At 40.4% G+C, this 12,884-nt stretch overlaps 1 protein-coding gene across 3 annotated transcripts in view; it reads left to right on the forward strand.

The window, feature by feature from the left end:
* Window positions 1-12,884, forward strand: part of LOC136887089 (band 7 protein AAEL010189) — a 545,233-nt gene that overhangs the window by 157,666 nt on the left and 374,683 nt on the right. For all 3 annotated transcript variants that reach the window (XM_068231058.1, XM_068231060.1, XM_068231061.1), the window contains one exon: window positions 7,013-7,106. In XM_068231058.1, coding sequence (XP_068087159.1) covers window positions 7,013-7,106 — 94 coding nt within the window. The remainder of the gene's footprint in view (window positions 1-7,012; window positions 7,107-12,884) is intronic.

The raw sequence follows: 12,884 nt of genomic DNA on the forward strand, positions 1-12,884 counted from the left end.
ATGGTTCTGAAATTTCTCCCAAAAATATAACTTTCGCTATTGTGCCTGTTAGAGTTTGCTTGATTAATTTCCTTGTTTTTCTGTCGCCTTGAAACTCCTCGAGTATGTTGAATAGTCTGTGCGGTCTATGGAATCATAAGCATTATTATTATTATTATTATTATTATTATTATTATTATTATTATTATTATTATTATTATTATTATACCGGGAGGTACACTCCAACGCCGCGCATTTAAATCTAGCGCCCAAAAGAACTCCTCTACTGGTGAAACAGTGAAATTTAAACTAGGCCAACTTATAAATTTACTCAAAAGATGTCACCACTAAAATATGATGTAATTTTGTTATTGTGAAGTTTCCTGAACTGACTGTATTTCTACTTGTTTTGTTTGCCATTCATCAAGAAGTTTGGACATTCTTCCATAGATGTCATTACTAAAAACTATGCTCATGCACCCTGTTGTAAAGTGAAAGAACTTTTGATTTAAAGAAGTTTGGTATTCATAAGTTTTTTTCTAATTGATGTTCATTTATTTTTGGGTTGGCAATATTTATCTTTTCCTTCCGCCAGTTTTGAATCCAGCCAATCCCTAATTTCTGTAATTAATTTTCTACCAATCACAGTATTCTTCTTTTTCTTCTTCTTCTTCGATTTTGAGTGTAACTTTGAAAGTACCCAATAAACATGAGAGGGGGTGGCTAGTTTAATCTTGAATGGTCTCGAACTTTCCCCGAGGGTTTTTATACCGCGGATTTTCACGTCTCTTGGCCAATTGATCGTCATTTCACTGAGTGTGTGTGTCAAGCAGAAGGCGGGAGGCCTCTTCGTCAGCTGCTAGAACTTCTACAACGTAATGGCCATATAACATCTTTCTTTCTTTCTAGCTAGCTCCGCAGTTTAACCCGAGAGAAAGGTCCGAATCATCTATTATGTAACCTTCTTTTCTAAAAAATGTAGCTTTCTGCCGGCTAATGTAATAACTCCATTAAATCTTCAACTGTAAATCGGGGATAGAGAGTGATGTACCCTCTCGAGCTCCCCTCCATCTTGGTTTGAGGTGCAACGCTTTTGTTTCTGCAATGTATTAAAGTTATTTCCATGCGAGCAACCTCAGTAGTTTGGGAATAGTCCCTGTTTCGTCGGCCAAGCGCCTTATAGGTTTTGAAATTTGTGGAGTTCAGTCTTCGACTCCATTCAAATTGTACTCGGGCCGTTTATTTAAGGTTCTTTCCAACACAGTCCCTGTACCAGTACATGGTCTCCTTGCGCATGCGCAGTACGAAAAATCCTTTCCAACACAGTCAAAATTGCGTTCATGTATCCGTCCATGTACTGCAGTCAGGCTTTGCAACTAAATTTTCGCATCGATCCCTGGCGGTCGGAACTAGTCCGCAGTCTAAAGCATGTACTGGGCCGTACATTTCTGTGACATGCGCAGAAACACTGTATCGTTGCCTCCTGCTGTACGCTGATTTCTTTGGAGTTCCTTAATCAGCTATTTTTATGCACATTGCGTGCTCTTCTCCAATTAATAAATTAATCAGCTGTTTTATGCACATTGCGCGCTCTTCTCCAATTAATAAATTAATCAGCTGTTGGTTACTGAGGTTAGGGTGGATAGTGACGACGATTTTTTACACTCTTCATCCAGTGAAGAAGAGGAGGTACTATTTTTCGCAGAAATAAAAAGAAATGAAAATGATTTAGGTGACGGTAATTAAACATCTTTCTTTAGTTATTTATGTATTGTGTTACGTTAGGCCTACAGTTTATGAAGGCACAAAAGCTACCAGGTGAAACAAAATATAATTGAAATACGAAGTATTTTTCAGAAGAAACTGTTCCTCAGTATAATGAAAATGGGTTTTTCGAGCATTTCCGCATTAGCCGAGGAGTTGCTCAATATATTACAAATCGATATGAAAGAAGTGAGCATCATAAAAGACATTACGGACAATATGGGAAAATATCGGCATTACACCAAGTTAGTACAGTAATTGCGTTACTCCTACTCCTTGGAGTTCATGAACGAGAATTCATTCCAACACAACCCAATCGTGTATCAATCCCGGAACCGATACGAAGTCAGCGCATGCGTATAGAGCTGTATATGGATGCGTCCATGTACTGACAGCAAACTGCGTGTTGGAAATAACCTTTAATCTGTTCTTTTTCACTAAGTCCCTGTAGGTTGGGTACTAGATACCTCTGTGTAATTAGATTTCTATTTGTAAATAGTGCCTTGTGAGGCCAGTGATTATTAGATTCTCATGCTATGTTGCCTTGAGTATGCTTGGAAAACTGAGAGCACATTAGCTCTTTTTCAAGTGTTGTAAAAGTGCCTCTGGGAGGCTTGATATTGTAAATTACGGAGCAAGTGCTCCATTTATTAGGGGATTTCGGCCCTTGTAAAATTGTGCTCTTTTGTAAATTTGAGCTAGGAGCTCAGGAAGAGTAAAGTGAGGGCTTCAAGCCCACCACCAATTTTGTCGTACAGAGACTTGTTTAATGTTGGCTACTTGTACCTGTAAATTGTGAAATTTTGAATTTTGAAAATATAACCTTCAGTTTAAGTTTCAATTAATTTTGACATTGTAGTTAGACCCATTCACCCCGGCACCTTCTTTTACCTCTGCGATCCACAAATACCCCGAAACATTTATTATTATTATTATTATTATTATTATTATTATTATTATTATTATTATTATTATTATTATTATTATTATTATTATTATTATTATCACATGGAAAAACGTCCTCCCCTGAATGTAGATGACCGCCCTTTCCTTTTCCTTTCACGTCATTTATCGGTGAACCTTTGAATTAAGTAGTGACGTGGTTTACTCTTGTCCTGCTGTCCCGGCTGCCTATAAGCTACCCACCTCGCTTCTTTTGGTGTTCGATCTAGTAGTTAATGGCCCAACCTCATGCTGAAAAATCTCGATTTAGGGGTTGTTTCCTCTTCTTGTATTCCTAAGTTGAAACTAACTATACCTTATCCGCAGTCAGCTCGGTGTCCTTAAAAGGACCGCTCTGTTTTCATGTCGTCGACCACCTGGGTTTTATCCTGGAGTGATTAAGATCTCTAAAGTGTTCGGGCGACTGGTTGTTGAGCAAGGTAGGCACAAGTACCTCAACATGTAAAACCTTCCTATCTTCGCTACTGCTCTGCTGGGGGATGTAGAAATTTTAACTTTTCATGTGTAAAGGTCAGAGTAAGATATTCGCCTACTAAATTCAAACCGTATAGGCAAATATTTTGAGGATATTTAACAAAGTATAGGGTTAGTTCCTTTTACTATTGCCGGCCTAATATAGATGCTGGCTTTTGTTATAAAATTCACAAGGATGTGCAAGTGATTTTCCCTTGGCATCCTCATCAAATTTCTCTACTGAGACTAGTCTTATTCAAATTTAAACTTATTTGAACGTTTTCTAATCGTAGTTTATCCCTCCCCTTGTCGCCGTTCAGGTTGCGCTTATTCCATGCTTCATTGGGAATTTTGTCCCATCAGTATATGTTCTCATGTTATTCTTTGGGGATTGCTGCGATGTTTCGGTATCCCCTTTCTCATTTGTTGGTTTTGGCCGATTAATTTTTTTAGGTCAGTTATATAGCGTGAGAGCTCATGTAGTGGGAGAAATACAGTATTACCGATTTTATGTTTTTCTGGAATCTTGAGTTGCTGCTATGAACAAGGGTTTTAAGGCTATATGCCTGTACCAGGGTTAAATTGGACTGTAAACCCCAATTTCATGCACAAGCATTTTCTTAGTCGTTAGTGCTATTTTTGTGTTTTTTTTACAAGTTGTTTACATCGCACCGACACAGATCTTATGGCGACGATGGGACAGGAAAAGGCTAGGCGTGGGAAGGAAGCAGCTGTCTCCTTAATTAAGGTACAGCCCCAGCATTTGCCTGGTGTGAAAATGGGAAACCACGGAAGAACATCTTCAGGGCTGCCTACAGTGAGGTTCGAACTCACTATCTCCAGAATACTGGATCCTGGCCACACTTAAGCGACTGCAGCTATCGAGCTCGGTAACAGTGTTTTTTTTTTTTGCTAGTGGCTTTACGTCGCACAGACACAGATAGGTCTTACGGCGACGATGGGATAGGAAAGGCCTAGGAGGTGGAAAGAAGCGGCCGTGGCCTTAATTAAGGTACAGCCACAGCATTTGCCTGGAGTGAAAGTGGGAAACCATGGAAAACCATCTTCAGGGCTGTCGACAGTAGGATTCGAACCCACTATCTCCCGGATGCCAGCTCACAGCCGCGCACCTCTAATCACACGGCCATCTCGCCCGTTAACAGTGGGGTTCAAACCCACTATATGTCGGATGCAAGCTCACAGCTGCGCGTCCCTAAACGCACGGCCAACTCGCCTGGGTTCTCTAGTGCTCTGAAAGCACAAATCTTGTTCATTCATTAGATATTTTTTTGTTATCCAAAATGCTTCATGAGCTCTATTTGCTCATAAATCTATTTTTTTTAATGTTAAAGATTACTTATTGTTTCTTAATTTATCATCAGTGATATTCATTTGTCAATAGAATCGACAAAATATCTAAGTTAAAGTTTTGACATACCCATTGAATTACATGTCTGACTCCTTAGCTGAATGATCAGCGTTAAGACCTTCAGGTCAGACGGTCCCGGGGTCGATTCCCTGCCATGCTCATATGCCACGGGGTGATCGGAATTGATATTTTGACGTCAAATCGCCGATTTGGTTCGTGCCCTGCAATGAAAATGTTCATTTTGCTTATACACTTACTATGTGTGTTTCTTTGTTATTGTATTAGTTAGGTTGTTTGGTTACGCACCTACAAACACCAGAATTGTTCCGATCAGCTGAGCCGTTCGCTTGTTGCAGTGGTTCGAGGCGCACTGACTTACTAGAAATTAGTAATTCACTGTGCAACTCCAACCAATCAGTCTTTGGAAGCTATCAATCATGCAACCTTACCACATCCCAGGCAACCAACTGTAAATAAAAAGTACTTGTGTGGTATTCAAACCTTCGAGCACTGTCCACTCTCACAAATCCCACCGCGCTCTTGCCATGTGACCTCCTGCGAGGCTTGACATGTAGCGATCAGTTCCCAGCCTATATAATACCTGCTCCTGGTCTGTGTGTGCAGCTCCTGTTGTAAGGTACGTGTTCTTCGTATCTGTGTTCGTTTTACGGGTTCATTCCGAGTGTGCATAATGAATGGAAGCACTCACGAGTCCTGTTCATTTCTAGCCCGTAAACATACATCCCGTTATAATACCCCAGTTTAGGGAGAGGGACCGATGTATTTCAGAATTATAGTATAAACGACGGGATGCATCAAACTAAATAGCAGGGAGCTGGTGAACTACCAGGCATATCAACGGATGAAGGAAGAAGCACAGAGCGGAGAGACTTGGAGGACGTCCAGTTGATACCTGTCGTAAGAGAGATCTACACAGAAAAAGAAAAAGGAGGTGGTGAGCAAATGAAGACCATAGATCTTGTCTTCAATAGAGAATTGTGGAGGCGCTTAGCTAAACCAAAGAGGCTTGCAGACTACAGATTGAAAGGCATAATAGTCTATAGCAGAGATGGCGAACCTTTTCCAATTAGTGTGCCATTTTAGATCTGGTTTATTATTCTCAACTGTTGACTGTGCCACTTGTTTTCCATTAAGAAATGTCTACAAACACCCACCCCAAGACTACCTTTCTGAATTCCCCATTATGTTTCATAATATATTATTTATTATTCATTTATTTATTACACAGATATCTTGCAAATACATTTGATTGCATGTTCCGTGGGGCTGTACCTCAATTAAGGCCATGGCGATTTCCTTCCCACTCGTATGCCTCTCCTATCCCATCGTCGCCGTAATACCTATCTGTGTTGGTGTGACGTAAAGCAAATTGTGAGAAAAAATTATTAGGTATAAAAATCAAAAGTAGTAATATTGCGAATGGACTTCACTTCCTCCATTAGCTTCATTATCTTTCCATGTTGTCTTAGTTTGTATGCTCAACAATTAAACGAATTTCATCTTCATCACAGCTATCCTTGCTTGTAAAATCACATTCATTCTTTCATCAAAACATACATGTGGGAGTTATCCAAATTAGCTTTCAATTGCTCGGAACTTCTTCACTCATTTTGTTATTATTCTACCCTCGACAGCAGTTCAGCTGTCTGACATTCTTTTAATTCTGTTAATTATTAGTTGCTTGTTAGGGAAGTTTTCAAATAAATTGTCGGACGTCAATAAGAAAGTTTCTTTCAACAACTCACCTTGAGAAATCGGTTCCCCATGCATGCTGTACTATGCCGTGAGACAGATAGAAACAGCCGCACTGATATTATTCCTTGGCCGGAAAGATGATACAAAAGAACTAGTTAGTTTTGTGTAATGCTCGATATTTGTGAAAAGAACTCCCTTCTTTCTTCATTTGAAATAGAACAAACATTTGAATGATTAGTCTCGAAATTGAGCTTTACATTAAATGTGGCGGATACAATTGTTTTCGAACGCAGGCAACACATCTTTCTATCAGTCCGAATTCACTTGTCCAGAGTTCTTGAAAAGTACGGTCACCACCTTTGATAAGTTTCTGTTCTTTTCGGCACCGAAAACATATTTGCGATGTCCGTATACAAAACCACCAAAAAACGACACTATCTCACTTGACTTTCGGACCTATCAGTGCAGCAGTGTTGCCATATTGCACATCCGAATGGAACTAGTATTTAGATTTTCGATATTTATTTCTTACACGTGAAAAACTATAAGATATGTAATGTCTGTAGTACAAGACTTATATAAAAACATTATTATGTTCATATGGCGTGCCACCGAAATCGTGTCATAGGTTCACCATCCCTGGTCTATAGTGAGTGTGTATGTATGTATGTATGTATGTATGTATGTATTATCGAGTATTATTTTACCCTTTGACCACCATTCACTAGACTAAATAGCAAATTTTCACTCTTTTCATTTCTGTTCCAGGTTGCGGAAAATTCAGTGAAACAGCGAAGTGACATTTTCATCCTTCCCAGTATGATGAACCAACGAGATGATTATCGCAAGACCATCATCGGAGGTAGGTAGTAAGTCTGAATGTTGGAAATATATTTGTACCATGCCTTGAATAAGCAGCCTTTCCCCACACGCCCTCTTATTCGAAATATTGCTTTTTAAAAGCTGTTATTCCCTTGATAATTGAACTACATCTCCTTCGTGCTTGTTATTGTCAATGCATTTACAGTGATAGTTTCTGAATATCATTGTATTGCGTAGTTGAGTAAGTACTGTAAGTTAAAGTTCTAAGAAGCTTATACACCCCTTAGTTGAAATCTATGGCATTTTCGTCTTGGAAAATATAGTTTAACTGTGTGAACAGTTCATTAAGCTCTTGATCCAAGAAGATCAGTACTTGATAACGTCAGTCGCCACCTGCTTCCAGTCAGGTGTATATAAATGCCTCACTTCTCACCCCAAGAGGATATTTACATTTTTGCATGTTGGTGTCGACAGACAGGTGACCTGAAGTTCCAATATTGATCTACTATGTTTTTCTTCCTTGCCTGTCATAGTTCTGACTAAAATATCACTTCTGGAATATATATACATACACACTGTACCAGTAAATGATAGACCGTACTAACTTGTTATTTGAAAAGAGCATGAATTAAAGTTCTCAAGGCGCTTCTTAGGTAAAAATACCTAGGGCTTTGTACAAGGGGATAGTTTCTATTTACAATAAGTGAAGATGTACTTTGAACTCTTGGTTTATTCAAAATTTTGGCAAGTTTGAAATTTATATCACCTTGGTACAGTGAACCGCCATCTCCCGAATCGTCTTCCAGAATGGTTCTCCAGGCAACTCGTACTCCAGGGTCCTCTCGTCACCATGGAATTGGACTCGTCTCCAAAATCCACTCGCTACCATGGAATCGAGCCAGTACCTCGTACTTCGGTCCGCGGTGTTGGACGCAAACACGAGAGACTGGAGGATCAGGCACAATCATGAGTTAGAGGAACTGTACCAAGATGCTAGCATAGGAGGAACAACCAGAAGAAAACCACTGTAGTAGGCTGGACATGTTGCTAAGATGATATACCAGGTTGGCCGCTGAACCTCCTGGATTTCATCCCCACAGGAAAGAGACCTTTGGTAGGCCAAGGAAGAGGTGGAGTGATGGTCTCCATGATAACCTGCAACAGTCAGCGATAGGTATAGACGGAGGGCGATTGACAGCGATGGATAGAATACGATGGAAGAGGAAGCTTGTAGCGGTCCGTTGAGCCTGATAAAATGAACAAATAAGTTAATTAATTAAATTAATAGACACTGCATAAGTCCAAAAGCATATATCATGTCTACAAGTATGGGCCGTGAAAGCATCAATGTTAAAAGTCATTAATATGATTACCGAGAAATCCATTTCCGTCAACATTTCTTGGTTTATAATGATAATGCGGAAACAATTAGACAACAAGATTGTCCTTCTTGCTATCAGCCTTTCACCACTCTTATAGATGAAACAACTTCAAATGAAATGCTACATCCTACCATTTGAGTTTGATGTTCTGCCTATAGATACAGGTGTGTTCTATCAAACGACCTATGGGTTGTATTTCCGGTACGAACATCAACATTCAGGATAGTAACACATTGACACAACTTGCAGAGAATATAATGAAACTTCTTTTTATACTTTGCCAGCCTCCCAGCCTCATAGTAAGGTATCTATACTGAGAGATGTTTGACTGACTACAACGATCATGAAGACCTCGCATTGACCATTCGAGAAAAAATAGTGTGTTTACGCGATGAAGAGCTTTGTTTTAGCATACGGTACTTACGAATCATAAAACTACTATCACCGGCATATGTCACTCCTTTAACACTTTATATGAAAGACAACTGGCACGCTGTTTAAATTTCGCTTGATTGTTAACCATAATGGGTAAATAAAAGTATTCAAATTATTTTACATCGTGGAGTGCTTACATGATAAGCCACGAAATTGCTTGAACAGAAGTTCTTGTATAATCACCTGTAAAATAATCTACCAAATGTTAGAAATATTATGAGAGTATTATTAAGCTCTGACCGATCAAAAGTATCCGGACACACCTATGTAATGTGCAAGTGAACCCTAGATGTCACAAGGAGATGGACCCGCGAGTTTAAAAGGAGGCGGGGAGTATTGTGTTATCAGTAGGGAAGCAGTGACAGCAGATCGGGTCGGTCAGGAGAGCTCAGTGACTCGAGCGTAGACTAGTCATTGGATGTCAGCTGAGTAACAAATCCATCAGAGACATTTTAACCCTTCAAAAGCTGCTCAAGTCGACTGTTGTTAATGTTTTATGAAGGGGAAACGCGAATCAATCACTACTGATCTGCATTTAGGGCAGCCGCCCAGGTGCAGATTCCATATCTGTTGTTTTCCTAGCCTTTTCTTAAATTGGAAATTTATTGAACATCTCTCTTGGTAAGTTATTATAATCCCTAACGCCACTTCCTATAAAATATTATTTGCCACAATTTGTTCTCTTGAATTCCAACTTTATCTTCATATTGTGATCTTTCCTACCTTTAATGAAACCACTCAAACGTATTCGCCTACTCATGTCATTCCACGCCATCTCTCCATTGGCAGCTCGGAACATACCACTTAGTTGAGCAGCTCGCCTCCTTTCTCCCAAGTCTTCTTTGAAACATTTTTTAATGCTTCACTATTGTCGGAAATCACCCAGAACAAATCGAGTTGTTTTTCTTTGGATTTGTTTTCCATTTTTTTGAATCAAGTAATCCTGATGACGGTCCCATACACTAGAACCATACTCTAGTTGGGATCTTACCGGAGATTTATGTGCCCTCTCCTTTACATCCTTAATAAAATCCCTAAATACCCTCATGTCCATGTGCAGAGATCTGTACCCTTTATTTACAATACCATTCACGTGATTACTCCAATGAAGACCTTTCCTTGTATTAACACCTAGGTACTTACAATGATCCCCTAAAGAAACGTTCAGCCCATCAACGCAGTGAGCAGTGATTAAAATTGAGAGGAATTTTCCTATTTGTGAAACTCACATCCTGACTCTTAACCCCGTTTATCATCATACCATTGCCTACTGTCCATCTCACAACATTATCGAGGTCATTTTGCAGTTGCTCACAACCATGTGACTTATTTATTACTGTATACAGAATAATATCATCCGCAAAAAACCTTGTCTCTGATTCCATTTATTTACTCATTATATGTATATATATAACAAAGCATAAAGGTCCAATAATACTGCCTTGAGGAATTCCCCTCTTAATTATTACAGGGTCAGATAAACCTTTGCCTACTCGAATTTTCTGGCAAGGGAACATCGGCAATGGTTAAGTCCCCGATCGTGATGAAACTTGGAAAACACATTGAGGAACACGTAAAAAAGTTGTCAGCATCAATTTTGGATGCGAACATTCACTGGGGCGTTAACTAAGGGTCCTAAAAGTTGCGATATTTCAACTTCCGCGCGAACAGAGATGAATACCTCTTTGCACCTCTGCACCTCCTCCCCTCGCCCCTCCTGCTGGTTTCTACCATGCGTTTCCCTTCTCCCCGCGCCTGACCGTTTGCTTAGCTGTTGAAGGGGCCCGGTGTTACACTTTTTGTACTCTATCAGCCATTCCTCGTAGCTCTCCTTTGTATTTCCCACATTATATTTGTCAGTGTCCTTTTTCTGAAATGTTTATGAAAACTTTTGCGACGATTTCTTAGGCGTAATATCATTGAGCGACTCAAAAATTATTTTTCATCTTCAAGCAAAAAACGGAAGTCACGATGAAGAAAGTCCGCTGAACTTTCGGGAGCTGCGGCTTTATGACGCGATTGAGTTCGAGTGTTAAGCAGTCAACTATTTTCAGGTAGGTTTTGACGCTTACAAGGTGATGTTACACTGCGTGACATAGGCCGTAATAATGTAGACTGAAGCGTGGTCTTTTGCGCTGCATTTGGAATTTTAGGTTTTAATTTTCAGCGCTGGATAATTTTTCACACGCTCAACGACATTACGCTTAAGGTATCGTAGCAAACGTTTTCATAAACATTTCAGAAAAATAAACTGACAAATACAATGTGGGAATTACAAAGGAGAGTAATGAGGAAGACTGATAGAGTACGCAAAGTGTAGCACCGTCCCGTTCAGGAGCTAAACAAACGGGGTGGCACGGGGTTAGAAGGGAAACGTGCCGGCGGGGGGGAGGGGAACCAGACGAACAGGAGTAGGGAGGACGTGCAGAGGTGTGGCACGAGGCAGGCTTAGCGTTGGTCAGCATGTATTCATCTCTGTTCGCGCGGAACTTGAAATGCAGCCACTTTTAGGCCCCTTAGTTAACTCCCTAATGGATGTCGGCACCGAAACTTGATGCTGACATCTTTTTTACATGTACCTCAATGTGTTTTCCAAGTTTCATCGCGATCGGAGACTTAACCATTGCCGATGTTCGCTCGTGAGATCGGTTTTCTAGAAATATAACAACCAATTCAGTCACTCTTTTGTGTAGTTGAATTGAACTCATTTTTTCCAATAGTCTGCCATGATTTACCCTATCAAATGCATTAGATAGGTCAATCGCGATACAGTCCATTTGACCCCCTTAATTCAAGATATCTGTTATAAGTTGCTGGAATCCTACAAGTTGAGCTTCAATGGGATAACCGAAAGAACAATCGCAGCTTTGCGGAGGACGGTTATAAAAATTGCAAGAAATCAGGAATCACGCGTGAGTTCCAAAGTGCTACCAGCAGTCCGGCAAGCACAATGACTGTGCGTCGGGAGTATAAAAGAATGGGATAAAATGGTGGAGGTACTGCTTACAAGCCAAACATTCCTGTAATAAATGCCAAGCGACGCTTTAGGTGGTGTAAAGAGTGCCACTACTGGACAGTGGATGACTGGGAACGAGTGAATCACGCTATACTCCGTGGCAATCCGATGGAAGGGTTTGGCTTTGGTGAATGACTGGCGAACGTTACCTGCAATCATGAGTAGCGCCGACAGTGAAGTGCGGGAGAGGTGGTGTTATGGTATGGTCCCCTTATTGCCCTTAAGGAAACGCTAAATTCGCAAGGATCTGGGCAAATTTGAAACCATTGCATACTGCGCACAGTAGAGGACTAGTTCGGAGACGATGATTCTTTGTATCAACATGAAAATGCACCTTGTCATAAAGCTGCATCTGTGAGACAATGGTTTGTGGACAATACGGTAGCATTCCTGAAATGGCCTGTCCTGCGCAGTGTCCCAACCTGAACCCAATGGAACACCTTTGGGATGAGTTAGAAATTCGACTAAGCTTCAGACCCCAGCTTCCAACATCACTTCCTTCTCTGGTTTCGGCTCGAGAGGAAAAATGGACTGCCATTCCTCCACAGACATTCACACACCTCATTGAAAGTGTCCCCAGCAGTGTTAAAGTCGCTATAAAGGCGAAGGGTGAACTCACCCCATATTAATGTCAAGTGACAGAGGAAGTGACACGGGTAAAGTCTGAGTGCAATTTCATATAGGTGTCCGGATATTTTTGATCAGGTAGGTCCATGCATACGTCAATTAATATGTTTTTGTAGTTATTTCTATATAAAGTAAGCATTAATAATTTCGTGTGGCTATTTCTAGTCGGGTGAAGCCCTTGTAAGGCAGACTCTCCAATGAGGGTGGGTGGCATCTTCCATGTGTAGATAATTGTGTGTTATTGTGGTGGAGGATAGTGTTATGTGTTGTGTGTGAGTTGCAGAATGTTGGGGACAGCAGAAACACCCAACCTCCGAGCCACTGGAATTAACCAATGAAGGTTAAAATCTCCGACCCG

Source organism: Anabrus simplex, chromosome 1 (genome assembly GCF_040414725.1).
Source record: "Anabrus simplex isolate iqAnaSimp1 chromosome 1, ASM4041472v1, whole genome shotgun sequence".
NCBI classification, from domain to species: Eukaryota; Metazoa; Arthropoda; class Insecta; order Orthoptera; family Tettigoniidae; genus Anabrus; species Anabrus simplex.